The following is a 27,715-nucleotide window of genomic DNA, read 5'->3' on the forward strand; positions in this document are numbered from 1 at the left end:
TCCAACCCTGCGGTCTAGACTTTCAATTAATGCAACCAGAGTTAGATCTGAAATTTCATCGGACTTGTCTAAAGTAAGCAAGAAAAGCACCCCCAGAGAAAAGAGGACACGTTCGTCGGCATCTTCCGGATACGAGCTACCCCTCACGGCAATCTCTGATACTTGTAAACGTGTCCCGCCTGTAATGCCTCAGTGCGTGAACTAATGTAGATGTACACCAGTGCATATCTACAAGCGTCGATGTTTAGAGCACCTATAGGCATATTTTTTCACAGTAGATGCTGTACACACTACTTCTACACCTACAATTCTGTAATTGAAAATTCCAAATAATCCATTCATGCCAAGAAATACAAGCCGATGCCAAATGCTGTCGTATCGTGTGACGACAACGGGAGAATGCTTTCGCCAAAGAATGAGCGAAGAGCGGCACAGCGCTGTCAAGATGTGTTTGTGTAACAGTGCGATGCGAGTCCAGAAAGAAGTAAATATATATATAATCACGATTTGTATGATCATTTTTTGGTGTTTTTTTGTCCAGCACCAGAGCACGTATGGGCGGTGCTGCCTGTTACTCCCGGCTCATCTCAGTTTTCAACGAAGGAGCTCGGGTTTCGACCTCCTTCAAACTGGGGAGAACATTGATATCAATATCCTGCGAAGTCCGAGCCAGCGGCTTGTTGCTGGCCGGAGGAGGCATGGAATTGAGAGCGGGTTTGTTGACGGGTTTACTGACGGGTTTGCTGATGGGTTTGTTGGCAGCGCCAGTGTTTCCGGATCGAGCAGTGTGGGTCGACGTCACCGACGAGATGGAGTCTGTCCGTCCAAACGAAGAAGTTCGGCCGGGGGCTCCCAGAGAGTTGCACCGAGGCACACCTGCCGCCGAACCGATGGAGCTGCTTCTCTGAGCTGGTGAAGGCACAGGAGTGGCAGAAGTGGCAGAGCTAACTGTCGCTGTGGGTGTAGCGGTACTGTGCTGAGGACTATGAGTATGGTAGCCCGAGAAGCCGGCGAAGTGGTGGCCCTGATGCAAATGCTGATGGTTTGGGTGGTGTTGGAAGCTTGAAGTGCTCGCATTGCCCTGGTTAAAAATAGGGCTTGTGAGGTGCTGCACGCCTTGGCTGACGCCCTGAGAAGTTGATTGGATCGGCTTAGTTAGCTTGTTGAATAGCCTCCGCCCCCGACTAGGCTTCTCCTGTGCTGGAGGCGACTTGACGACTGACTTCATGAAGTTGAAGAACCGGTCACCATACTCCGTCGATGGAATAGCCGAGAGGGCAAATCGAGGATGCTTGAGGGACTTCCAGAAAGTCTCCACTCGCTTGACAAAGCCGTAAGGAGTGAGGCAGTCGATGATACCAAGATAGTAGATCTCATCGAGAGGCTCATCCTCCTCGTTGGTTGATCTGAAGCCACCATCATCCGCGTAGAAGCGCAAGCTAGAGTGTCTGTGTTAGTTTTCGTTCATGTTAGTGTTGTAGATGTTCCATCCCTAATACCATAGTAATACTCACTCATTGACAACATAAGGCATATCCTGTGTGTTGAATGCCGTGGGGCTAGTTGCACTAATCACCCTCCTCAGCTCATCCGGCTTACCCGACGTGTTGTTAGAGTCCACGGGCTGGAATACTGACAGCAGATTGTCTCGCAGACCCTCTGTGTTTCCCCTCTTCAAGTCGTGGATACCAATCAGCAACGAGTAGTCCATGATGTTGAGCCGCTTGAGAAGCTCCACATCAACTTGCAGCTGCTTGAGGAACTGGTCTCGCTTGGTGGGACCCAGGTTGATCGTCTGCTTGGCCTTGATCCAGTTGATATCCTTGAACACCATGGCGGCGTTCTGGAGGTTCTCTCCCTGGGCTAGCGCAGCCTCCTCCTCCTCAGTGGTAGGGAGAGGAACAGGCAGCTCTCTTCCAATTGAAGAGCCCTTGAGATCGAACGTCCGGTGGATATCTCTGTGGGGAGGAAACAGGTTGTTCATGACGATGAAGTGGATCTTACGACCGAAGGGCAGCTTGACTCGATGCAGGCCGTAGAACTGCGAAATCAAAGTGTTGGGGTTGGCCTTGACGTGGTTGTAATAGTCCTTGAGTATCTTGCGCAGCTGCTTGTGCTCCGAGTGATGAATCGTCTTGATGATGAATCTGTAGTCCCGAGAGAAATAAAAGAAAGATCCAGATTTACCAGGAGAGCCCAGCTCGCTGACAATGTACTTGGAGGTCAAGGACATCAGGTAGTCGGCCGGGTCCAGCTTGAACAGCTCTCGCAAGTGTCGGAAAACCCAGGGAGAGTAGTCCTTAAACTTGAAGTCGTACTTAGCCGAAGGAGTCAGCTCGTTGCCAACTATATCAAAGGCCAGCTTGTGTCGGGCGGTAAAATCCTCGTCAGTCAAAGGTCTGTCGTTCTTGGCGTTGCACCGCGAAACAGCAACCCGTAGACCCGTCAACATGTTGTATGCAGTGACGTAATTGTCGTGGCCCTCGCTCACCTTGGTGCCCACAAGAACCTTGTCATCCTCCACAAACTCACGACGCTTCTTCTTGTACTCACGCTGCGCAATGATAGAGTCCCGCAGCCGGTTCACCTCATTCTGCTCATTCTCGTCCAGCAACTGGATGCAGTCGGGGTGGTTGTGTCCGTGGGTCTGGACAGGTACAGATCGCCGCCGAGAAAAGGAATGCGACGGCCGGTGGGCGGCGTGGGGAGGATGCAAAGTCGCGGAAGACGGCTGCGCAGGCATGTTAGTAGGAGGAGCTGTCTGACGACGGGTCATGGGTGGCGACTGCTCTTTGAGAAGAGGCGATGAGAAGGGCGCCGAAGGAGGCACCAGACCCGATGCGTGGTTGTTGCCAGCATCAGCATATGTCTCAGCGCCAGAAGAGCCCTGGGCCGGAGATGCAATGGCAGAGGGGCTTTTGACGGTGTTGCTGGATGTGTCAGTCGAAGAGGACGCCTGTGCCGGCGTTGTTGTGTTGGTGTCAGTGTTGGTGTCCGTCGTGGCGCCGGTGTCGTCGCCTTGGACTGTGTCGATAATGCTTGTCTTGTCGGTGCCGGTGCCGGTGTCGGTGGCGCTGCTCGCGTCCTCCACGCTTAGAGGGTCTACCCCCATCTCCTCGGCGCTATGGTGCACTGGTCGGTGGGTCGCAAAGTAGCCCGCTGACACTTCGGCGGCGTCAGCAGCGGTGACATTCTCCTCCGCGTCAAAGAACTCGTCCTCCTTGATCTCGGGGGCCATCTCATCGTCGTTGTTGTAAGATGACAGCGACGACAGGTATGCTGGCGACACGCTGTTAGTGGGGGACACGGTGGTCGACTCCGGCGACGGTGACTGTGGCTGTGTGGTGGTCACCGATTCGAGATGTGTGTGTTCCAGTGGCGTAGACGATGACTGCGGCTGAGACTGCTGCTGTGTAGTTGGAGACTCAGGGACGCCGAGAGAATGAACCTGAATGTGTTTCGGGTCGAGAGTAGATGCATAAGTATGATGTGTGATGGTGTTGGTGTTGGTACTGGTGTTGTGGCCATGCTTGGCCTCCTCCTCCTCCTTGTGCTCGGAGGACATTTGCTTGTCCTCATCCTCCTGTCTTTCCGAAGCACTGGTCAAATCAATATACTCGGGTTTGTAATCCTTATCTTTGTGTTTGTGATGCGGAATATGATGGAGAGGGAGCGGCACCTGGCTCACCAAGTTGGTCAGGTTGTGCTTGTGTCCGTTGGTATGATGCTTGCTGTGGCCATGTGTGTTTTTGTGGCTCGCATCATCTCTCACGTCGGTCAGCACAAAGCTTTCGTTGTCATCAGCTTTGTCGGACTCCCCTACTCGAGCAGTGTCGGCCGTCTCGGCAGACTTGGCCGAGTACGCCGTGTGAGCATCAGACGAGTCGAACGACAGCGGCAAGACACCACTGTGTGCGACCGTCGATGTTCGTAACGAGTGCGGAATTTTGGAGATAGATGGCCCGGGGGGGCTGTGCTGTGGAGTGGCCTTCGTGTAGAGACTGGGGTCGTCCTGTTCAAAGTCAAACTCGTGGTCGTGGGTTGCGCTGCGGCTGTTTGCGACACTTGCGTCTGTGCCACGAATGTCCCGGTCCTCTGTCTGTGTTGCTCGGTCAGTGTTTTTACCACAAGGCTCCTGAGGCAAAACAAACGCTTGTTGATGATGATTGTGCTGGGACCAGTCCTGTTTGGGGGCGCGGTTAGGGCTATTGTTAACGTAGTTTGAGTTCGCTGGTTGGGACAATGGAAAAGAAGGGCCTGAAATACCGATGCCAGAGAGAGACGAGATACCAGACACTCCAGAGGGGTATCCGTAAGTCGAATACGATGAGCGAATAGATGGCGCTGTGGTTGTAGCGTTCGTGGTAGTAGTCGCAGCCACAGAACGTAGGTCGTCCTCGTAGAGCGACGACGTGGATGAAGTGGAAGTACGGGGAGAATAACCCGTAAAAGAATAGTCGGAAGGTGGCGAGGGCGTCACGTTCGAGGGAGGTACGCCTGCGGACACGAAACCCGAGGTTGAGTACTGCTTCTGTTGCTTGCGGGCCTGTTTCTGCGTCTGTTCGTACCGCTTCTTGTTCTTCGCAGCCGCTTTGGCGGCGGCGGCGGCAGCAGCTTTAGCGGACTGGAACTGAGGCAACGTGTATGGCTTGAGTTCGTTCATGCCTTTTCGATGGCCTGGCTGCAACGCGTGGTGGTCCAGTTTCAAGGTCGTTGTGGCGTTGTGTGTATGAAGCGTGGTGATAATGTGTGGGTATGGGCAGATTGTGGAGCCTGCGTTTTCGAAGTGCATGTCAGAGAATTCGGACAATGGGTTTGTTTGGGTTAGGGTCGTGATAAAAGGGGGTTAGATTAGGCTTCCAGTGTGTCACAGGCAGATAGGGGGTTGCTTGCCTATTCGGGGCGCGTTTGGGCACAGAGAGTTGCGCAGATAATATCTGGATACTTTGCTCTCATGCAGAGAAGCCCAAATTTCTCACCTATCAAGGCCCTCCCCCATTATTGACCCCTATTATCCCCCTCTCCGAGCTGTCAAGAATTATGTGCATTAACTTTGTTTCTGTGCTAAGCCATGGACTAGGTTTTTTACCAGCTAACCTTATGCATCGATCGGCTGAGAGACGTAGTGGTGAGGGAATACGGTTGAGGAATGGGTGTAGGGTTAAGGGAGTGTGTTTGGCGGTGGTATGGACCATTTGGGGAACTTCAATCAGTAGGAAACACCTTGCGGCCCTTTCTGGGGGTGTTCTGAGGACTCCACGGCCGATATTATATGCTCCTCCACCTCGGCTACAACATGGACCAGAGTAATAAGCTTCGATCGGAATGTTCTAAATAGGCAAGTGCACTGCGCAGTTGGGAGATGGAGGCAATGCAAAGGGTTAGGAATGGAGAACACGCAGGACGTGATTTGATCGGTTTGGGGACGCGAAAAGTGGCTGGTAAGGGGCCTTGGGGGGTGTCAATGGGAATTTTTCACCCACGCATGTGCTCGAGGCTCTCGAAACCCCTTAGAAATACCTCTCAAGTGCCGTTCTCAAGCTCTCCTCGAATTTTCTACGTACAGTAGTTACTCCAGCAACCGTTTGTATCGAGGCATATAGATAAGGTGTGACTGGAGGTCGTCAGAAAGGAGTGCCACAGAAAAGATAAAAGGCAGAGTCTAGAAGCAGTGTAGCATCGCAGCAGCGATGTGACTGCGTATCAACTTTACATGGTTGTTTCGGGCAAGGGAAAGGAGACAAGCTCGAGATGCGGAGCTTTCCAAATGGACAACCATCAAAGGGTCCCGTGTCACTGTCTCAAGCTCGAGCCAAGATCACGAGTCCATTTAGTAGACCAGAAATCCCCTAGTACCTGCCCGTTGGCACTACTGTGGGGTGTTAGTGCTGCAGCCACCGCTTCGTGCAGTGCTGCTTCTGCTTCGGCATGTTGTTGTTGATGTATATGCCCTTTGCCTTTCATAAGAACCATGGCCTCATTATTACCACAGCCACTCACAAGGGGCCCAAAAAGGTGGGAGACTCAAAAGGCGCAGGTCTAACGAAGGCGTCAAACGTCGCCGCGGACTCCACTGTTAACTTTGCTGCTCTTGGCCATGTGCAGAACAATAGTTTGTTGCCTGGTAACGCTAGCTCGGAGCTAATCCGATAACTCCGATAATCCCGGCATACACAATGGCGACCAAAACTGGTCACGTTTCCCATGAAGTCTTGGTTGAAACCTCGCCACGATGACGTCATTTATACCGGGGATTAATTTCCTTCTCATGGGATATAAATGTTATACATGCAGCGAGCTACGTTGTTGTTAGTACTTTCTGTTTAACATGACGTCATCATGACCAGTTGAAGGTCAAGCGTGTCCAGTCTGTCAGTAGTGTACTGTAGTTGAGTGTGGTTGGAAGCATGTGCTATTTTCATGCACCATAGAGGCAACATGTCTCTCTACATTACTTGTAGGCCAACTCTCCGACCGGCTGTGTTATCTCTGGTGCCTACGAGATGCCCCATTTGAAAACGAACGTTGTTTTTTTTTTTTTTTTTTTATACATTCATTTAATTATAACTTTGCCGTGAAAGAATAACCCTTTGAAATGAATTGTACGCTTACACGAATTATTACTAATTAAAAAACGTTTTAGTGTCATGGTCCAACTTGGCACGTACCTAATTTCAGTAAAAAAATCATAAAAAAACCTGGTTTCAGTCCTGTTGTATGTTGGTTCCACATAGCTTTCGCCGTGTTTGTTCGTTATCGGGGAAAACGCCACTCCAGTCTCCAGTTCTCTTAATCTCAATCCTTCCATTGCCCTCTTATTTGCATTGCCTTTAAAACTTTCTCCTTGTGGTTCTTTTTTCTCATTGGTTTGGTTCTGCGTCCCCCTGTGGTGACTACGCGCCCTGCTACGTTTTCTCTCGGGTGGCCCGGGCCGCCTTTTACGCTTGCTACTGTGTCTACTCTCCGCTCATCGTGAAGTGCTGGCGGGTTGTCCATCTAGAAAACCAATCTGGGCTTCCTTCAGGAATTGAAGCAAACCCCGTTGGACATGTCCCCACTTGTTTAGGCCTTTCCTCAAACAGCTCGCACATCTATTTCAAGCAGCCTTGAGAGAGGCTTGCTTAAGGCTTGTTAACACACAGGCCTGCATAGATAAAATAACCGTAACAATGTAACTCGTGAGTTGACTGTAGGTGTTGCCATTTTTCCCTGTATCATTACTTGCGAAAGTACATACTATATTCACCCGTGTATACCACGACACCATGTCATGTCTGCATCAGGTGATGACCACACACGAACAAGGACTCGTACTTGTAAAAAGGGCATGAGTTTCAAATGTTCAAAGTCGCTCATTCAGATGACACATGGGGGCCTCGGTTACTTTTACATGGTGGTAGCATTTCTCGCTTGTGCGAGCTTGATCCTTCCTTCTTGTTGTTACGTTCACTATCCATCTCCTATTATAACCACCCAATTGAGTCTATAGAGCGGTTCGCATAGTATTTCGACCCCTGAATGAGCAAGAGCTTCGGCAACCCACCCAAAGCACATCATTATCATTCGACTCTCAAAAGTACAAGTAGGTACTTCTAACCACTTGCTGTATTACCACAATCAACACCACCAAGGCTTTAACCTGTGTGTTACGGTAAACTACTTGTAGTATTATCATCATGAAGTTACCATTTGTCTCAGTTTTGCCAGAAATGGAGGCAACTTCTAGCTAAGTATATACGATCAGCCACTCATGTCTTATCCTGTAGATAAGCCACTTCAGGTAAAAACACCTCCTTGCAAGCACAGCCTTGTTAACAGCGCTGCCGCACTACAGTTTGCGCTTGTAGGTCGCGTAAGGAACGCTAACAACCTGTAGCTTTTGGCTTTGATGCTAACAGTACCTGATCCTGCCGTACCCAGCCTTGTTTGATATCGACAGAATTTTGAAACGCCCAGAATGTTGCTCTTATTTTACGCGAGCTCTTTTAGGCTGGACACACAGCCTCTCGATCGGGTCTTGATTTGAGGCATATCTTTGGCCGTGTTTCAAAATACATTCGGAGGCGTACATGATGAAAGAGCGATTATAATGAACTGGATGACATTGGAAGTACATACAATAGTGCCTTGTAAGGAAAGTGGCTCAACGTCGAGCTCTTAACACCAGACGACAGCGACTCCAGTGTACCAATTAATCGAAATGCGAGCATACATGATATACTGTACCGCTAATTACTTCTACGATGGCTTACGTCTGATAAACTAAGAAGCTACAAGCATATCCGTTAATTCAAATAAAAAACACAATAAATTCATCTAATTAATACAAAAAATAACCGTCTACAATCGAGACTCAATCATAGGATCAAATCGAAGGTCCCAGACCAGCTCCAAAACGTCCCACATGTACTTGACATAAGAAATCTCCATCTTGTCAAGAACACCGCCGTCTCCGCCCTTTCGCTGCTCCTCATCCACGTCTCGTTTGTTAGCAAGAGGCAGCATGATTCGGTTGACGCCAGCAAGATGAGCGCCAAGAAGTTTCTCTCGAATACCTCCAACAGGTAGAACACGGCCTCGAAGAGTCATCTCTCCAGTCATGGCAATAGAAGGAGGGATCGGCTTACCCATAAACAGAGACACAAATGCAAGAGTCATGGCAACTCCAGCAGAAGGTCCATCCTTGGGGATAGCACCGGCGGGGGCATGCAAATGAATATCCACCTTGTCAAAGTCGGTGTCGATATGCAGAGCAGCAGCATTGCTCTTGACCCACGAAAGGGCAATCTGCGCAGACTCCTGAATGACATCTCCAAGCTTTCCGGTGAGCTTGAGCTGACCCTTACCGGGCATCTGGGTGGCCTCAAACTTGAGAAGACCTCCATTACCAGTGCCCATGTAGGCCAGACCGTTGACAACACCGATGTGCGACGAGTTGGGCTCCTCCTTGGCGTCCTGAGCGTCCTCATCAGTGTAAACCTCCATTCCAAGGATGTCGGTGAGATTCTCAATGGTCACCACGGGATCGTAGGACGAGTGAGCACCCTTCTTGGCCTCGTCTACAACAGTAATCAGCTCACCGTCGTCGGCGGAGAGAGACTTGGCGTAGTCTACAGCCTTGGCTCGACACACAGCGCCAATCTTTCGCTCGAGGTTTCGAACGCCGGCCTCACGGGTGTACTTAGTGCAAATGTGAAGCAGAACGTCGTCGGGAATGACAACCTGGTCAACCTCAAGACCGTTGGCTTTAGTCTGCTTGGGGACAAGGTACTTCTTGGCAATATGAAGCTTCTCCATGTAGGTGTAACCCTCCAGGTGAACGGTCTCCATTCGGTCCAGAAGAGGAGCGGGAATGGTGTCGAGGTTGTTGGCGGTGGCAATGAAAATGCACTTGGACAGATCAACGGGGAAGTTGATGTAATGGTCTCGGAAAGTAGCATTCTGCTCGGGGTCCAGCACTTCCAGCATGGCAGCGGCAGGGTCCCCGTGGAAGTTTGCGCCTCCAATCTTATCAATCTCATCAAGGAGAACGACAGGGTTGTTCACCCCGACCTGTCGAAGACCCTGAATGAACAGACCAGGCATGGCACCAACGTAGGTTCGTCGGTGACCTCTGATCTCGGACTCGTCTCGAACACCTCCGAGAGACAGCCGCTGGAACTTTCGGCCCAGAGCTCGAGCCACAGACTTGGCTAAAGAGGTCTTACCAACACCGGGAGGGCCAACCAGCAGCAGAATGGGGGCTCGGTTGGAGTAGTCGATGGGCTTGGCCGAGTCGTCAAGCTGGCCGTTGGGGCCCTCAGAAGAAGCAACAGCAGCAGTCTCCTCTTGAGCAACCTCAGACTCAGATCGCAGAGACTTGAGTCGCAGAACAGCAAGGTACTCCAAAAGACGCTTCTTGATATGAGAAAGACCGTAATGATCGTTGTCCAGAATGGTTCGAGCCTGGTCGACTGTCACAACAGTGTCTTCGGTACATTTGTCCCATGGCAGCTCGGCAATCGTCTCAAGGTAAGTTCTGCAGACTTGGTACTCAGCCTGAGTGGGAGGCATTCGCTTGATTCGCTTGAGCTCTCGGGATACCACCTTGTCGGCTTCTGGGCTCAGCTTGAGGCTCTGCAGCTTCTGGGTGAGCTCCTTAAGATCATCGTCCTCTCCTCGGTCGTCGGTCTCTCCAAGTTCCTCCTGGATGGCTCGCATCTTCTGTCGAAGTAGGTACTCTCGCTGTTGCTTGTTCATTTTGGAGTCCACGGTCGAGTCGATCTTCTCGGTGATCTTCATCATGTCGAGCTTGGTCTTGAGAATCTCGGAGCCCTTGGCAATTCGCTCGGGAATCGAGAAGGCAGCCAGAACCGCGATCTTGTCCTCAAAGTCGGTGGGGAGAATGGCCATGAGCAGATCAACCAGCATACCAGCGGTCTTTCGGGTATCTCGTGCCGATCCGGGGTTAGGACCCAGCTTGGTCAGCTGCTTCATAACAGAAGCGGCCACTGTGGTCTGCGAAGCCATAAGCTTGGAGAACTGCGTGGCATTACTCTTGGCGGCCAGATCGATAATTTCCTTAGCGGAGGCGTGCAACACCTCCAGCTGCGACAACTCGGTCTTGCTCCATGTGGGCTCCTTGTCACTGGACTCGTCAGAAGAGGCAGACTCACCGTCCTCGTCAACTCGGACCTTGATTCGAGCTGTGGGCACTAGACCGGACTTGTCGACCAGCTGGCCCAGCTCCAAACGGGACAGACCCTCCACGACAATCTGGAAGTCCTCAGTACCAGATCGCTCAAACCGCACGATTCGACACACGGTTCCAAAGGAGTAGACAGAGGTATTGACCTCGGTGGAGTTGGTGCCCAGCACGGGAGTCACGCTCTCACTGTCGTGGGCACCGGCCTCGTTGTTCTCGCCGGTCTCCTTGATCTGCTTCTGGGTAATGCGGGGTACGCAAGCAATGGTGATCAGACTTGCGTTTCTGTACCCGTCAGCAGAAGTTCGCTTGAGTTTGAAGAAGGCCTGCAGCTTGTTGACACTGCTCATTAGGTCTTGCGTGGCCTTGGAGTACGCCACGTCCTTATCTTTGGGCTTCTCAAACAGCTTGAGCATGGCCACAGCGGTCTCCTTACTCAAGCCCACCTTCATGCTCACACCGGGCAGCACAACTGTGTCGGCCGGCAGAGTCAGCAGAGGTAGAGTTGCGTCCATAATATCGTAGTTTTGTGTAACTAGTGTTGTAGTGTCGTAGTTGGTTCTGTACTTCGACGCCTGATACTCACTGTCGCGTGGTGTCGTACTTATATGTTCCAACCGAGGTAGTCGATAACAAACCCAAAGCAACGTTCTGAAACTTTAACGCTCTGATTCATGTGATAGCCCTGGAAGCCACGATGTAGAGTTGATAGGGGTAACGGGGGATTTGCATAGATCGTGGATACCAAGGGGTCTCTACGAGCCATTTCCGGGCGGTTTTTAGATCCAAAAGCAAACATTGTAGTACAAGTTTAGCCCGCAATAGACGGTGGCAAACCCACTGAAGAATGCCTAAAGCACACCATCGGCAACCTAACGGAGCTGCATCTGAGATGACTTTCAAGTCCGCAATATTTTGGAGCTTGCAGAAAAATAAACACAAAGAAATGCTTGTCCCGCCCGTGCCATTTCAGAAAGCTTCTCAAGTTGTCTCTCAGCCCGCCATTAGTCTATCTACAACGCCACCAGCTTATCGCTCAAAGTTGGGCCCTTCGAAACTGTATTTGAGGGGGGTGGTGAGGATGTCCGTAGATTTTGAGACACTAAGCGAGAAAAATTTCGATTCGGAATAATCGGAATAGCTTAAGAGAGAACAGAGAAATAACTTGAGAATTTTTTTTTTGTGTTTACAGCCTCCCCATCACAAAAATACATCACCTTGGCTCTTGTACTTTGCTCCCGACCTTGCGTGGTGCATGTACTGATTTGCAGTGCATTAAAGTGGGGAGAGGGTGCAGGCAGATGAGCCGACTGCACTAGTGGGCTCTTTGTTGGACTAGCGCGGTATAGTTGAACTTAATTGGAGTTTTTAATTGAACTTCCAACTAAACGGCTAACTAAGGGTCCGAGACGTTAACTAAACTTAACAGATTCTCATGGGGTAAGAATATAATTGACGTTCCGACGGTAGAGGGAACAGCACTGCTGATTCATCGGTTTAATAGAGACTCTCACATCAACCAACACCAGCAACCGAGTCAAACAACTTGTCTCAAAATCCTCGTAACCATAATGCTGAGACCTAGCTCAAAGGATATCTTCAAGGCGTTTTTGAGCACTTATTTGCCACCTTCCGAAGGAAAAAGAACCCGGGTATCTCATTAAACGATCCCGCCTTTTCCTTGTCACTTTTTTCCCCTTTCAGGAAGCCGTAGCCTTCCATTACTGCATGCTTATCCCTGCACTCCATCTACTTGTAGAAGGTTCACGAACACAATAGTTGAGTCTCGGAAAAAACTCGACCAACAAATACTGTATTAGTCCCAACCTAATCAAGGTCGGGGTTCTAGATGCTTCTGACAACACCATCACCTGCCACACCACATCAAGGCGTTGACAACATAATGCCAACATCACAAGACTGATCTGATTCACCCCGAGAAAAGATATCCAGAGCTAGATTCCCCACAAACTCGCTAATGCACAGAAATCACGCTTGACATGTGAGTCTAAGTGAATCCATTTGAAGAGGACCACCGAGGTACTTGTACTTGTTGTACTCGCAGTGAGATGGATACCGCACGCAAGCAACAAGACATACACAGAGTATCTCAAGATCTGGTTGCAATGGCATCTCAATAACTGCACTACTTGCACTATCTCTACGACACAAACACTAGGCAATACCCACTATTCGAGATACCTCCTCATAAATATTCTTGGTGGGAAGCAACGTCGTCTCCGGTGGCGTGGTGGGTGTCATGACAGTGTAGATCAATACAACCAATGTCCCAGGATTCTTTCGGTGGGTACGAACACTTTGGGAAACCGGCGGCGTGACCATCGAAAGTTCGAGAGAGAGAGAGAGAGAGAGAGAGATGTCAGATGGAGAAAGCCGGAGTTCAATAGTTGGGGGTAAGCTGTAGGCACCATCTGATAGTTGAGGTTAATGCTACCAAAAAGGGGCTTGGAGGGGACAATTGAGACCCGAGTAGTCATTCCAGAATGCTTAAAGGGAGTGGCGACACTTTTGTGAAATTCTGAATGCATCTTGCGACGTGAATAGTTCACCGAAGTAAAACAGTGATAGTTGTTAATGCCAGAAGTTCAAATACTTGTTCTATTATTTACTGTAACATCTATATTTCCTTTTTCTTAGCATGTTGTAGCGGCGATCACCCTTCCAACATTTGAATAATCCAATCTCAGTTGATAGAGGAAAGATACCTTTTTACAGTAACAACTTCAGTAATTACAGTACATACAGTAATATATGCTGTATAGCCTACTCTACGTATATATAATTCGTCAGACACAATCTACAATCTCAGAAAGAGGGGAGGGACAATGGTCCAAACGTATTTACCCGAGAGGTTCTGCTTAATGCTTACAGTATATCCTCTTACTATATATCTATCAAAGGGTCGGCTGGAGAGATACCTAAACTGTGGAGGTTCCACGTCCTACTTCCTTTCTGACTGCGAGTCAGATCTACAGAACTCCGACTACCCTGAATGCTCTTGCGGCGGCTCTGGATCTTCTGTCTGGGAATCTGGCTTTTATCCCAACGGTCTGGCTTACTAGCACATGGGTTCTGGACCTGGACTCTTTGAGCTCCTAGTGGCACTGACTTGTTTCAGCCCGATTCTCGTAACATTTGTAGCTCCTATTGGCTTCATAGCGCTTAGTGGCTGAACAAGGTGTTGATTCTTACAGATTGGCACTGGCCCATATCATCACTCAAATTGCGATGACATCATCGTATAACCGAATTCGTGCGGGCCTGACTTAACGTATCTTAGTCAATTAAACGTCTCCAGCTCTTGTGGCAGGTGGATCTCACCACAAACAGCTCCAGCAAGCTTTTTAGCGTTGCCAGAATTGAGTGTTTGTGTGGCATCTTGTCGGTCGGAGGCTCTGAAGAGATCTTTACTCTGGTGGTCTGGCAAGATTGATCTAACGCTAAGGCAGTCTTGAAAATACCTACACCAGCCAGGATTGTCTCAATATCTTATCGCCCAGCATCTCCCGAAAACAGTCGAGTGTATGGACAGATACCATGGTCTTCTGGTACTGTCAATGGGGAGCATCAAGGATGGGGGGGGGGTTGAACTGCTCAAATATACCATAAATATTGTGTTTTTGAGTTTGGAGATTTTCAAATAGGGAAGTTTTTAAAATACCTAACATAAATAAGGACTAGCTAAATAGATCAAAAGGTATAGAGAGCGTAGCCGAGTACATACAATTGTACAACAGGTTCACAACGACGAAGAATAAAAAAGTATGAGAGCTGTGAGGTTCGAACTCACGCCTCTTTCGAGACTAGCACCTGAAGCTAGCGCCTTAGACCACTCGGCCAAACTCCCATATGCACCAAGTCTGCAAGGGACGATCTACGGGGGAAAAAAAGTCACGTGAGTAAGTTTTTTTGATACCGATTACGGCACACCCAAGTAATTAACAACACCTTAAGTGGTAGCATACGAGATATATATACCTAAAATTACCTATAAATGTTGTTATAACTCCTCATCCACAAAACTGACACTTCTGGAGCAGTTTCAATTTTTGATTACATAATACGACAACACGGAAGCTAAATTAAATACGAGCATCTACAAACTGAGACGGCTATGTGTGAGTATGTCGCTACTCGTGCTACTACTGTACTGTACTTGTATTTTTCCTGAGACCAAAACTGGGCTATTTCGGACTTGCTGACCCACCTCAGGCGGTTTGGGGGCTCTGTATAAACTTGGGTCAGTGGATACTAGTCGACTCAAAAACAACGAGTAAGATATAAAGAGTGAAACTATCCGCCTTTCAGCCACAGGTGGGATTATTATCCCAGAAGGCATTTCTCATGCCCAGTATTTCTTATCAGAGCTGTATTAGTATCTGATGACACTGGCTTGTTTCTGTGTTGTGTTGTATCAAAGGGATATACCCATGCACAGTAAGGACGACTGTTACGAGTAATAATAGATCAATGAAATAAATAAATAATGTAGATATTCTTAGTAACTCCCATCTATAACTCCCCATCCAATTCTCTTGCCTCGAATCTTCTAGAGGGTAGCAACAGCTCGTCCCAAATATCTGCTGGCAGATAGTCACCTTGCTGGGCTACAAAGTCTTGACGTCTATTAGTCTCCTGGATACTCATCTGAGCCAGCTTCGCGTTCACCTCGGTCACATAATCTTTCATTTTGGCCTCGGCTGCATTTCTTCGTTCTGCTTCGTGCAATAGGGCCTTGTATGAGTTCAAGAAAGTTTGGTAATGCGTCACAACAGCTGATGTTTCACTCACATACCGCTGCACCTTCAGAAGATACTCCTTTGTATCCCTTTGTTGAGTCTCACAGATCTCGAGTGTAGCATCCATGGTCTTCTCGACAGCTTGGATGCCCTCGAGCTGGCGCACTTCCAGCGAGTAGGAGTGGTACATCTGAGTCATGTGATTGTGGACACCTTGACATCCCTGCTTGACCTCGTCCAGGCGCTCTTGTAGCTCGTCCAACACATCTGGAAGTTGTTGAGCGTCGTTCTCAAGAACCGCGCGCAACTCACCCAGCTCGTTAACGTCCTCTGCCTCGATAGCGCCAGTACTCAGATCCTGCCCTCGTTCACACAAGTCGTAATGTCGAGCTAGCGACTGTAATAGGTTAGCCATGTCTTCCGAACATGCTTCTGCCGAATTCAGCAAGTCGTAGATGCCCGAATCTGATGTTTGGTGGATGAGAAGTTCGGTTTGTTCAGCCTTCTCCCTCTCAAACTCCTTCTTGGAACGATTCACAATATCTCCGTGTCTCTGAATCTCTGGCAACAGCACTCGAAACACATTGAGCGCCTCCTCATGCACTTCGTTCCATCCCTTGCCTTGAACCTGAGCGGAAATGAGATCTTCGTCCACAAACTCTCTCAGATTGTGAGCCCCATTGTTGACTCTCAATTGCACAGGAGTTGCAGCCAACTCGCCTAGAGCTTCCTCCAGAGCTCCCCTCGCTGCCTGAAACCGTGTCTGCTGCCGGGTAACCGTTTCGAGAGACTTCTTTGTGCGTGTGAGGGCGTTAGAGTAGAATTTCGACGCCAGCGTCCATTGATGGGCGTGTGCCTTGGCCAGGAATTGTGTGCGAATGCCAAGATGGACTGCGACCTCCAAATTCTGTCGTGCGCGTGCCAAGACGTCCTGTGATTCTTGACACAGTGGCCCTGCAGCCGCCAGAGCGTCCTGGGCCTCCCGAAATAGTTGTTCCATCTGTCGCGTGGTGTCGGTGATAATGCGTCATGGAGGTTAGGTTTACATGCAGCGGCGGAGATGGCTGAGGAGAGAGGTGTCAAGAGGGGGAGGTGACAAGAGAAGAATACAAGTGTGATGAATTCGTCGAGTGTGTATATGAGTCTGTTTATCTCTGTATTGCGAATAACTATCGAACTTCTGCCTCGCAAATATCTACGTTTCATTCAGTACTTTGTCAAAATAATTTTCAAGTAAACGTCACTGATTAGTTGGATATATTACTTGACGATTTTATTGTTTCAATATGGGGGTTTCCAGAAGCACGTTTGTAAGCAGCAAGCCGATTATAAACTACTACTCTGGTTAACATGTATACATTGCCCTACCATTGTGCTAAAATGAATACATCTATCTCATATCTACCTGTACTTGTTGTTAGGTCTGCTATAATTGTTGATTTGTTTTCTACCTACAGGATGTACATTCTTCGAAGTGCACTACTGTACTCGTTCAGTATATATTGCGAAGGGGTTATTCTATGTAAGGTTTATTATCTTCTAATCTGATCTTTACCCTCAGCTATTTTTACTCCTTTTTATGGAAGGGGTAATCTGTGTATCCATGAGGACCGGGGGTATAGAAAGAGGGTCTATCCCAGTGGGTCAGAGGGAGGTCGTTTTCAAGACGGTAGACGAGATCAGGGTTTGCAATAAAGTACCGTCCAAAACCAATCAGCGTTCTGTCATCCTCCTGAGCGGTTTCGATGGCCGTTTCTCTGTTGTATCCTCCTGCTCGAATGAGGTCTCCGGTCCAGATGTTTCTGAAAGGATCGTTGGATTGCCATTGCTTGGGAATGGCGTCAGAGATGCCGTCAGCCCGAGGCTCAATCACGTGAATGTAAGAGAGGCGGTTCTTCTCATTCTCCTTCGCACGTTTCTCCAGCTGCTCAAACAGATATTTGAACTGAGGCAGAGACTTCTCCTCGTTGACCTCCATGTCCTGGAAGGTGGTCCAGGGTGAAAATCGCACGCCGACACGGTCGGCACCGATAGCAGCAGACACTGCATCAATAATCTCCAGGCTGAATCGAGATCTGTTCTCAATAGAGCCTCCATACTCGTCTGTTCGGTGGTTGGAGTTCCAGTGGATGAACTGATCAGGAAGGTACCCGTTGGCCGAATGGATCTCCACACCGTCAGCACCAGCCTCAAGAGCATTTTTAGCGGCGTCTACGTAGAGCTGCACTTTCTGTTTGATCTCAGGAATAGTCAGAGCTCGCACATGCTTGGCTCCATCTTCATCTCCAGCTTGAGCAATTGCAGAAGGACCCACCAGATCATGGCCAGTCTGTTGAAGCACATCGTAGTTGGCTACACGTCCAATATCCCACAATTGGATGTAAATCTTGGACCCCTTGGAATGAATGCCTTGAATCACCTTCTTCCAGCCTGCAATGATGGAGGCGTCTCCCCAGATACCAGGAACAAGACCCTCTCGACCCTTGTGGCCTCCAGCGGAAGGATGAATATATGTGGCCTCGGAAATGATGAGTGTTCCGGCTGTGGAAGCTCGCTGGGTGTAGTACTCAACGGCCAGATCGGAAGGCACGTGTTTCTCGGCTCTGGTTCGAGTAAGAGGAGCCATCACCACCCGGTTAGACAGCTGGCTAGCACCGACTTTGATTGGCTTGAACAGGTTTGGAGTAGTCATTGTTACTTCAGGTCGGCAAAAAATGGTGTATTAAGATTGTTGCAAGGAAGGACAAGCCACAGTGATACCATCTTGGGCAGTCTTGCTTCGTTGTGCAGCTCACATGTATTGCGCGGTTAGTGGGCGTTATCGGACGTTAGGTACAGTAAGCAAATTACAGGAGTAAATTCAAGTGATGGCAGTCCAATGATGTGATGTAGACTTCGCTACTGGATATAATATAAGCCCATAATCCCTGCAGAAGGAGTATGAGATATGAGTTACAGTAAGTTGCTGAATCACTGTGGATCATAAGGTACAAGAACAAGTGACATAACGTTTCTAGAGCTTACCAGTGATGAGAAGATGTCGCTTATGACGCTGACCGATACCCGTACTCGTAAGAGTACCTGTACACCCCCAATAGGCAGGGTAGGAGTACCAGTACGAATACCAGTACATGTACTCGTACGGTACAGGTACTTTTAGCCGTACATCTCCGCGCCAAATCTCTCAGCAACACTATAGAAAGCTGGATCAAACATACTGTAATGATGATACTGTCCTCGCGGGCGACCTCATCGTCAACCCTTCTACCTCTTACGTAATAATAAATTAGCTAATAAATTAGAACGTACGAGACTACAAATGAGCTGTGCTAGAGAACCAGGGTGAAGAGCCAGCTTCAGAAAATAGTGGTTACTGACAACAGCCATGTAGCTACAACTACGCAGGCAATACCTGGCACAGGTACTAAAGATAGCCTGGCAAGAACCAAGGAAAGGGTATCTCTACAGTAAAGCCGGACCCATAATCACCTATGGGGTATCCTGGATGGTTATGTAAGAAAAGGAAGAGGAGAAAAACAAAAACAAAGAGAGAAAAAGAAAATGAGAAGCCGGAAGGTGCAGAAGATGTAAAGACATGAATGCAGAGAAATGCAATGATGTGTACACACAAATAGAATATAATGCAAAATAAATAAATATTTTGAGATCATGACTGTGTCACATGAGCAGGATTGAAATCAAAACTCGATCATCACAAGGAACCGCCGCTTTGAATGCGGACGGGAGAGAGGAGCACTGCGAGGCTTGGAGTGGTAAGGCGCGGAAGGGTGGGGCGCGGAAGGCGCACACGCTGTGTGTGGAATGATGCTTCGCAAAGAGAAGCGTCTACAAAAGTAAGTGGGTCAAAACAAGGATGACATGGAAATACCGTCATGCTCAACCCTTGAGATTCGCCAGCTGGTCCAAAATGTTCTTGACGTTCTGGCCGGGATCGGCAGAAGTGGGAACAGGAGCAGCAGGCTCATCTCGACCAGACAGAGGCTCAGACACAGGCTTGCGATTTGTGTGTTGAGCAACATAGGCTGATGGTTGAGGACGGTTGGATACAGGGCCATATGGGAGGGGGCCCGAACGGCCGCGATCGTTGTTACGATCATTGTTGCTGTTGTTGTTTCGATCATTGCGGTTGCGTTTGGAGAAACCGTTCTTGTTGCCACCGTTGCCATTGTGGTGTCGAGGAGGCTTGGCAGGAGGTGGCGACGGGGAGGGAAACAAGTTGGGGATTGTATTTGACATGAACGGCGGCATGAATGTGCTCTGCTGGGGCTGGGGCTGGTGTTGCATGGCGGCCTGCTGCTGCAGCGCCAGAGCCACTTTTTGGAGGCTCATGGTATCAAGACGGTTCTGAAGAGCCATGAGAGTCGCCACCTGATCGTTGGACAGAGTGGGGATGCCCATGGGCATCCCCATTGGACCAACTCCAGGAAGAGCCATGCTCGCGGGATTGGGAAGACCACCAATGCCAGGGATGGCAGGCATTCCGTAGTATCCGTTGGTTGAGATGGGCTGAGGCGAGCTCATGTGAGCAGGAACCACAGGGTGAGGCTGGAAGTTGGCCATTTTCTCACGTTTGACTCGCCCGAGGAGCTCAATGGCGACCGGAATGTCGACCATTTGGTACTCATCGAATCGAACACCGCCATCGGGGGCTGGGTGGAATACCTGGAGGTTCACCTTGTTGGCCTGCTGGTTGATTCGCTCGACAATGATCAGACCAAACACCCGCTCTCGGATGAGCTGGTTGACAATGTCTGGAAGGGACTCCTTGACGGACGTCCGTGGCTGCAACCACTGGTAGTTGACAGACATGCCGTTTTGTTTGAGAGGGCGTTCTACCCGGTGGACGAAATCTCGGTCAACACGAGATTCCATCACAATTTGGACCTCGGGAATAATGTGAGGCTTCTTACGAGACAGGAGGTCTCGTCGTCGCGACCGGCCCCGGTCGCTGTTGCGGTCAAGATCGGACCCAGCCGGAGAACGGCTTCTATACCGGTCACCGTTCTTGTAGCCGGTCGGCGACACAGACCGACGGCGCTCCCGATTCTTACACTGCGGTTGGGCCACCTCGAGCTTGAGGTAAAATCCCCGCAGGTACCGGCCATTCTCGACCTTCATGGCACGCTCGCAGTCTTCGGGACAGAAGTATTGCACAAAGCCGTAAGCACGTTTGATAGAGATCTGGGCCAGCCGTCCGTATTGATTGAACAGCTTGAACAGCTCCATGGTGTCGATACGGTCGCCGGGAAGGTTGCCGATGAACATCCGCGAGCCGACAGGGAACTTGTCCCAGTTGCCCGAGGTGATGTACTCGGACTCGACACGTCGATATTCAGAGAACTGGGATGCCTCCTCGGGGGTGAGTGGCGATTTGATTTCAGCCTCCGACACGGGCTCCGTGGGCGGCACGTCGTAACCGCCATTGGTGCCGTTGATGCCATTCGAGCCGTTCGAGCCGTTGGTGCCGTTCGAGCCGTTGGTGCCGTTGGTGGCATGTGACAGCGGCTGGAGGATGCGTTGTAGAGAGTCTGCAGCAGCAGTTTGTGTGTTATTATCGTGTTGTTGTTGGCCACTACATGCACGTAGCAAGTCGTCGAGGTTGTCAACGTTTGTGTCATTTCCGTGGCCGTTGGTGTGGCCGTTTGTGTGTGTGTGTGTGCTGGTATCTTTGTTGTCTGTGTTTGAGTCGGTGGGTTCGTACTTGGGGCTGTAGTGGTCATCATCGTCGTCCAGCGACGACGATGATGACGTTGCTCTGTCAGCACTCATTATGGATTCTGTGGACGTCGACGTTCCCGAAGACGAGGCCGAATCCACGCCTGAACTCGAACCTGAGCCGGAAGGCGGGCGAGAGACCGAGTTTTGAGGCACATCAATCTCTGCGTTCCCTCTGTCGGAGTCGCTCATTATATATAGGAGCAGTTGCGGGCAACAGAAAAATGTGGCAGCACAACTGGTATGTGGTGGGTTGAGTAAACAGAAACGTAACTGCGTATGGACAAGAGTACTCGAAGTGGACAGGTATACTGCGGTGGACAAATGTGTGGACAGGTGTACTGTAGTGAGAAGAAAAACGTGTGTGCGTGGACGTGGATGAGGAGGAAGAAGCGTTGTGTTCTTTTGCTTCCTTCGGTTCTTAAAAGACAAAACAGCAGCTTGGGGGGAGCACTGTGAAGGGTGCCTTGCCGATTAGAGTTACCCCCGTAAAGACTTCTTGCCTATTACCCGGCCCAGCATCCGAAGAAACACCCAAAATGTGCAGTATTATTTAGAGTTTCATACCATGGGACCAAAAGACAGCCGAGTAAAGCGAAGGCCAAGAGAACCACATCCAAGGTAACTTTTAACAGCAATGAAAGAGATCTAAACAAATGAACTAGCTGTAACTATCTGCAAGGAATATGTTGTCTTTGGCTTACCTCTCTACCCCGTTACCAACAGCCTACAGTGCCCGTATCTACCTATACCCGCCATATTCCTCTCAAAGGCCTATTATGTTCAACGTTTCACGTTTCACTGCAGTGATCATAGCAAAGATACCTTGTTCATTACAGACCAGACCAGCATGTACTTCGGGCGGAAGTACCAAATCTACTTGTACATACTGTAGCCGATCGATCATCAATCCTATAGCTGAGTGAGGGTTTAATAGATGGGATATACTACTTGTAGTTCAGGTGGTACAAGTCTGTTATGCAATAGGTACACTAGAGCTTTTCTCGCCGTTCTATAGACTATATACAGGTACATACGAGTAGATACGCCGTCCTCACCACTAGCTGGACGGCCCCTCCAGGCTCATGTGGCATCCTTAAAGTAGAGTATTTTTTTGCCCCCGACCTGGACCAAACCGCTTGATTGGTCCTTTCGATGCAGCCACCGTATTCGCATATATTCGCATGTAGGCTATCGCGCCGGCTCATGTCTACAGTAGGCGAAACTCGTGATACACATACGCATTCTATATACAGAAACGAGTTAAAACAGCATAAAGCAGGTCCATGGCGTCACCCACGAGGTTTAGCATCGTTTCGACTGTCGTCTGACAGAATGTGGGCTGTCAAACGAAACGTTTCTCCACAAAACCATCGAATAATGAAGAATGTAGGCCGGGATTTAGGTTGGCAACCGATAAAACCGAAAAAGTGAGAAGCATCAAAGCAAGTCTTTCTCTCCGATCCGTCATGCGTCTTACCCTTCCCCGCCGAAGCGGACTACAAGCACAGTAATAAATAAATAATTTATTGCATCCATGATTATGTAACGCACTTAGATTCCCGCCAGCGAAGTTCCACGAGAAGGTACTACATGATGAGTATGTAATCACAACTCTCACAGCCATATGGCGATTATGTAATCACCGCTCCTCACTTGCTTCACTACTCCAAATCCATACTCATATCGCCATCATCGTCGGAAAGAAACCGTCGCATGTGACTGCTGCTGTTGCCAATGCTGCCCAGGCTCACGTTGCCAATGCTGTCGTTGCCAACACTCACATTTCCAAGAGTCATGTTGCTGACGTTGCCACGATGCGGGTTGATGGGTGTGTTGCCAATGTTGAGTTCGCGAGTGTTGTTCGTGATACTGCTGTCAAGGGTTCCGTTGACCAGAACATCGCTTCCGTCATCATACTCCTCCTCAGCCAAGAAGTCATCCTGGTACTCTGCTTCATCGTAGTCATCGTAGTCATCGTAGTAATCAGATCCCTCCGGGACATCATCATCCAGATCTCGCTCTTCAATACCCTGATCACCTCCTTCTCCATCACCGGACAGCACATCTTCGCTGACCTCCAGACCACTGAACTCCGTGTTTGTGTCAAGTGTGAGATGCGTTCTGCCAGTGTTGTCTGTGGGCTCTCCTCCGATTTCGAGCTCTTCTTCTACCACCAGAAATGAGCCCTCTTCCTCCTCAAATTCGTCGAATTGAGTATCTGTCTGGTTGTTCTGTGGTGAGTCTTCCTCCTCGTCTTCGTCTTCCTCGTCCAGACATGCTTGCAGAGTCTTGGAAAACCCTGGGGGTTTCAGATATGTGTATCCGAGAGTGCGGATGTTACGCAGGTACAACTGCCGCATCTCCTCGTCACGCTCCAACGACCTTGTGGAGGCCATGAGATTGGTGTTCTCGTCTCCCCAAGGCTGATCCACTAGGGAGCTAGCGAGAAGATTGGAGCGTCCCAGGGTGTTTGCAGAGATTTGTGGCGTAGATTTCTTCGAATTTAATGGCATGAGAGCATGTGCACGAACATATGAAGGTCTCCAGATGTCTGGATTGACTCCTAATGGTGGTAAGTTCATGGTGTGTGTTGAGGAATTAAGAGGTTCGGTCTGGAACTAAGCTGATTCAAGTTGTCAAGTTAGCGCTGATTAAGTGTCTGTTGAAATCTGAATGAGTTTGATTAGTAAATAGTGTGATAATGGAGTTGTGCCGTGTGTTGTGTAATGTGGTGATGTGATTGATGTTGATAAGTGTAACTACAACGACTGTTTGCAAAGCTTATTTTATGATTAAATTGTATCCACTTTAGTTGAATGAACAAGTAGTGTGCGTGAGTGTTTACTTGACTGGGGTAGTTAGAAAGTGTATAAAACTGACTCTCTCTCTCTCTCTCTCTCTCTCTCGGGTTCCTACTTTTAGCGCTTATATCGTTCTGTTTCACTCATACCCAACGCTGAGACACCACTTTAGCAAAGCAGCAAGTCAAGACATTGCTCAATAATAAAAAGAATACTCAATTACTACACGGATCAGCTTCAATATTTCTACTCACCTTACCTATGGCACCTCAAATCAAAATCACCCCAAGTAAGCATCAGTCCCTCGTCTCAGGATGGTCCCACATTAGAATAGAGTGTCAGATCATTGGTCACTTGAGGATGTCAATAATCATTAGTGTTATTAGTAAGAATAAATGTTGAAAAAATGCCACAATCTAGCTGACATATTTCTAACGTCATATGACAAACGTCCGCCCTCTATATACAATACCTCTTAGTCTCCATTATCGAGCTTCGCATCTTGCCCATATCCATATCCTCTTTGCGCCCAACCTGAAATTGGACATCAGCTGAAATCGAACGTGGAGCCGTCCACCTACATTATTCGTTTTTCTTCACCCTGCCGTCCATTGGATACCACACTACGTGCGAAACGACCTTTGCGGCCCTCCAAAATGCTGCTATCGAACGTAGCGGTCAATCGTACGGTTGTCCACACCCAGCTCGTGTCGGGAAGCCGGTCCGCTCTTCACGCCCTGTCTCGGACATCACACTCAGTGCCAGTGACACACACCCATCAACGGAGACACATCTTTTCACACAAACGCCGGCTGTCGTCCTCGACCCTCGCGATCCCGTTCGCTCTCAGCAACACTAACTCCGCCACAACCGCTCCTCTTCAGTTTCTCTCAAATGTGTCTCTTTGTCGAGTTACTCCAGGAACGATCACCACTAGTGCTAAGGCTACCGCCCCCAATCTCGACAAGATGAGCGCCGAGGCGGCCACAACAGCTGCCCAGGCTTCCGCAAGTCCGGTGGAAGACTCCTTTCTGAAAAAGGCCGTTTCGTGCCAGTCGGAAACAGAAAGAGAAGCCGTCATGGCAGCCCGAGCAGCAAAAAAGGCCCTTAGAGAAACCAAAGAAACATGGTGGGCACCCTACGTTGCCCTGACTAAACCCCGGCTGACCGTTCTCGTTGTTCTCTCGGCGATGTCGTCCTACGCACTCACTCCGGAGGCTGTTTCGCTGACTAATCTACTGTTCCTGACGGTGGGAACTGCTCTCTGTTCTGGATCTGCCAATGCTATCAACATGGGACGTGAACCCGCTTACGACTCGATGATGACTCGAACTCGAGGTCGACCCGTTGTACGTGGTGCAGTCACCCCAAACCAGGCATTCACCTTTGCTGGCATCACAGGTACCGTGGGAACCGCGGCTCTCTATTTTGGAGTCAACCCGACAGTGGCCATTCTGGGTGCGTCCAACATTGCGCTCTACGGAGGTCTATACACCACCCTCAAGCGAAAACACATTATTAACACGTGGGTGGGAGCTGTGGTTGGAGCTATCCCCCCTCTCATGGGATGGGCGGCTTCTGGAGGATCTCTTCTGCATCCCGGTGCTTGGTGTCTGGCTGGACTTTTGTACGCATGGCAGTTTCCACATTTCAACGCCCTGTCGTATAGCATCCGAGACGAGTATAAAAAGGCCGGCTACGTGATGACTGCATGGAAGAATCCCGGCCTGAACGCCCGAGTCGGTCTGCGGTACGCACTGCTCATGTTCCCTCTCTGCGTCGGACTCTCCTACTACAACGTAACCGACTGGTGGTTTGTTCTAGACTCGTCGGTGCTGAACGCATGGATGGCATGGTGGGCTTTCAAGTTCTGGCAACAGGAGAACGTCAACATTGCCCTGGCTGCTGCAGGAAAGCAGTACTCACAAAACCCATTTGCCCGGAAACTGTTCTGGGGCTCAGTCGTGCATCTTCCCGGTGTGTTGCTGCTGGCCATGATCCATAAGAAGGGCCAGTGGGATTGGTTGTTTGGACCCTCCGAGGATGAGAAGAAAAAGACTCTCAGCAGCTAATGTAAATATGTATATAGGTCGATAAGACAGGTTCTGATTAGGGAGAGAAGGTGTATTAGCGGAGAGTCGTGATACAGTAGCTGGAGATGATATTGTAATCACATGCTCCGATATCTGATGGTTTATAATTACAGTCAAAGATATCAAAACAATCATTCAAATAATTCATTGGTCCGCTTGAATGTGTCATCTTCTCTACAATAGTAACTTTGGCAGAATATTGTTGCTTCTACATTGAGTATTTGCTTCACCGCCCTTATTCATTCCATAACGTCATTATAATTATATGCACTTTTTCTCCGTTCAATCTTTTTGCTAATCCCTTAAGCAAAAGCCTGGACGCCGGTCATGGCTCTTCCCAGGATGAGAGCATGGATATCAGACTGGCCCTCATAGGTCTGGACAACCCACAGGTTGGCGGCAATTCGGCCAATGTGGTACTCGTCAGAGGCAGCGTTACCGCCAAAGATCTCCATCAGGTTTCGAGCGCCAGCGAGGGCTCGGTCACAGTTCTGTCTCTTAATCATGGAGATGAGCTCGGGAGGACAATTGCCGGCATCCTTGAGCCGGCCGACCTGAATGGCAGCGACCTGTCCGTAGGTGGCATCGGTCAGAGCGTCAGCGAGCTTCTTCTGGATGAGCTGGTACTTGGCCAGAGGCTGGCCCTTAAACTGCTTTCGGTCCAGAGAGTACTCTCGAGCGAGCTTGATGGACTCGGACAGAGCGCCCATGGTTCCCCAGGCGATACCGTATCGGGCAGAGTTGAGGCAGGTGAAGGGGCCCTTGAGACCGGTCACCTCGGGGAACATGTTCTCCACAGGGATCTCAACGTCGTCCATCTGGATCATACCGGTGATGGAGGCTCGCAGAGCGGTCTTGTTCTTGATGGCGGGAGTAGCGAGGCCGGAGGCGACCTGAGATCGCTCGACAAGGAAGCCTCGGATCTTACCGTCCAACTTGGCCCACACAACCATGAGATCGGCAATAGGAGAGTTAGTGATCCAGTTCTTGGCTCCATTGAGCACAATGACGCCCTTCTTAGTAGGGTGCATCTTGGCGACGGTCTCCATGGATCCAGGGTCGGAACCGTGGTTAGGCTCGGTGAGACCGAAGCAGCCGATCATCTCGCCGGAGGCCAATTTGGGCAGGAACCGGTCCTTCTGCTCCTGGGATCCAAACTGTTCAATGGGGTGCATGACCAGCGACGACTGCACAGACATGGCAGATCGGTAGCCGGAGTCGACCCTCTCGACCTCTCGGGCCACGAGACCGTAAGCGACAGAAGACATGCCGGGGCATCCGTGGCTCTTGACGGTTGTTCCGAGCAGACCAACCTCACCCATCTGCTTCATGATGCTTCGGGGGAACTCCTCGGTTCGGTAGCCCTCAAGTACCTTGGGGTAGAGCTCTGTCTGGCAGAAGTCTCGAGCAGCCTCAGCCACGGCAATCTCGTCCTCGGTGAGAAGAGAGTCCAGCTGGAAGGGATCCTGCCAGTCCATGGCGGCTGTGGATCGGTTGACGGAGGAGGTAGCAAAGCCTCGGGCAGCAGGTGCCAAACGGGAGATTCTGGTAAGCATTGTGTGTTTTGTGTTGGCGACCGTGGTTGTGTTGTGGAGAGAAAGGACGTGTTGGATCACAGCTCTGTTATATAGTTACTTC

At 49.7% G+C, this 27,715-nt stretch overlaps 8 protein-coding genes and 1 non-coding gene across 9 annotated transcripts; 2 read left to right on the forward strand and 7 right to left on the reverse strand.

Moving 5' to 3' along the window:
* Positions 1 to 571: 571 nt before the first annotated feature.
* YALI1_F30903g (uncharacterized protein) lies at positions 572 to 4,663 on the reverse strand (the record flags this gene model as incomplete). The annotated part of the gene is made up of 2 exons (XM_505794.3): positions 572 to 1,448; positions 1,515 to 4,663. The coding sequence occupies 2 exons, from the start codon at positions 4,661 to 4,663 to the stop codon at positions 572 to 574; spliced, it is 4,026 nt and encodes a 1,341-aa protein (XP_505794.3).
* Positions 4,664 to 8,340: 3,677 nt separating this feature from the next.
* Positions 8,341 to 11,199, reverse strand: YALI1_F31001g (uncharacterized protein; the record flags this gene model as incomplete). Its single annotated transcript, XM_505795.3, has 1 exon — positions 8,341 to 11,199. One exon carries the CDS (start codon positions 11,197 to 11,199, stop codon positions 8,341 to 8,343), a length of 2,859 nt encoding a protein of 952 aa, XP_505795.3.
* Positions 11,200 to 14,470: 3,271 nt separating this feature from the next.
* On the reverse strand, positions 14,471 to 14,552 carry YALI1_F31034r. The gene has a single exon. It is a non-coding gene; the product is annotated as a tRNA-Leu (tRNA).
* Positions 14,553 to 15,217: 665 nt separating this feature from the next.
* YALI1_F31053g (uncharacterized protein) lies at positions 15,218 to 16,444 on the reverse strand (the record flags this gene model as incomplete). The annotated part of the gene is made up of 1 exon (XM_505796.2): positions 15,218 to 16,444. The coding sequence occupies one exon, from the start codon at positions 16,442 to 16,444 to the stop codon at positions 15,218 to 15,220; it is 1,227 nt and encodes a 408-aa protein (XP_505796.1).
* A 567-nt stretch (positions 16,445 to 17,011) lies between these two features.
* Positions 17,012 to 18,136, reverse strand: YALI1_F31070g (uncharacterized protein; the record flags this gene model as incomplete). The annotated part of the gene is made up of 1 exon (XM_505797.2): positions 17,012 to 18,136. One exon carries the CDS (start codon positions 18,134 to 18,136, stop codon positions 17,012 to 17,014), a length of 1,125 nt encoding a protein of 374 aa, XP_505797.2.
* Positions 18,137 to 19,341: 1,205 nt separating this feature from the next.
* YALI1_F31102g (uncharacterized protein) lies at positions 19,342 to 21,372 on the reverse strand (the record flags this gene model as incomplete). Its single annotated transcript, XM_505798.3, has 1 exon — positions 19,342 to 21,372. One exon carries the CDS (start codon positions 21,370 to 21,372, stop codon positions 19,342 to 19,344), a length of 2,031 nt encoding a protein of 676 aa, XP_505798.3.
* A 1,472-nt stretch (positions 21,373 to 22,844) lies between these two features.
* Positions 22,845 to 23,765, reverse strand: YALI1_F31126g (uncharacterized protein; the record flags this gene model as incomplete). The annotated part of the gene is made up of 1 exon (XM_505799.3): positions 22,845 to 23,765. One exon carries the CDS (start codon positions 23,763 to 23,765, stop codon positions 22,845 to 22,847), a length of 921 nt encoding a protein of 306 aa, XP_505799.3.
* An 875-nt stretch (positions 23,766 to 24,640) lies between these two features.
* On the forward strand, positions 24,641 to 26,056 carry YALI1_F31135g (uncharacterized protein; the record flags this gene model as incomplete). Its single annotated transcript, XM_505800.3, has 1 exon — positions 24,641 to 26,056. The coding sequence occupies one exon, from the start codon at positions 24,641 to 24,643 to the stop codon at positions 26,054 to 26,056; it is 1,416 nt and encodes a 471-aa protein (XP_505800.3).
* A 371-nt stretch (positions 26,057 to 26,427) lies between these two features.
* On the forward strand, positions 26,428 to 27,708 carry YALI1_F31153g (uncharacterized protein; the record flags this gene model as incomplete). The annotated part of the gene is made up of 1 exon (XM_068283468.1): positions 26,428 to 27,708. One exon carries the CDS (start codon positions 26,428 to 26,430, stop codon positions 27,706 to 27,708), a length of 1,281 nt encoding a protein of 426 aa, XP_068139569.1.
* Positions 27,709 to 27,715: the final 7 nt, after the last annotated feature.

This window comes from Yarrowia lipolytica, chromosome 1F (genome assembly GCF_001761485.1).
Source record: "Yarrowia lipolytica chromosome 1F, complete sequence".
In the NCBI taxonomy this organism is placed as follows: domain Eukaryota; kingdom Fungi; phylum Ascomycota; class Dipodascomycetes; order Dipodascales; genus Yarrowia; species Yarrowia lipolytica.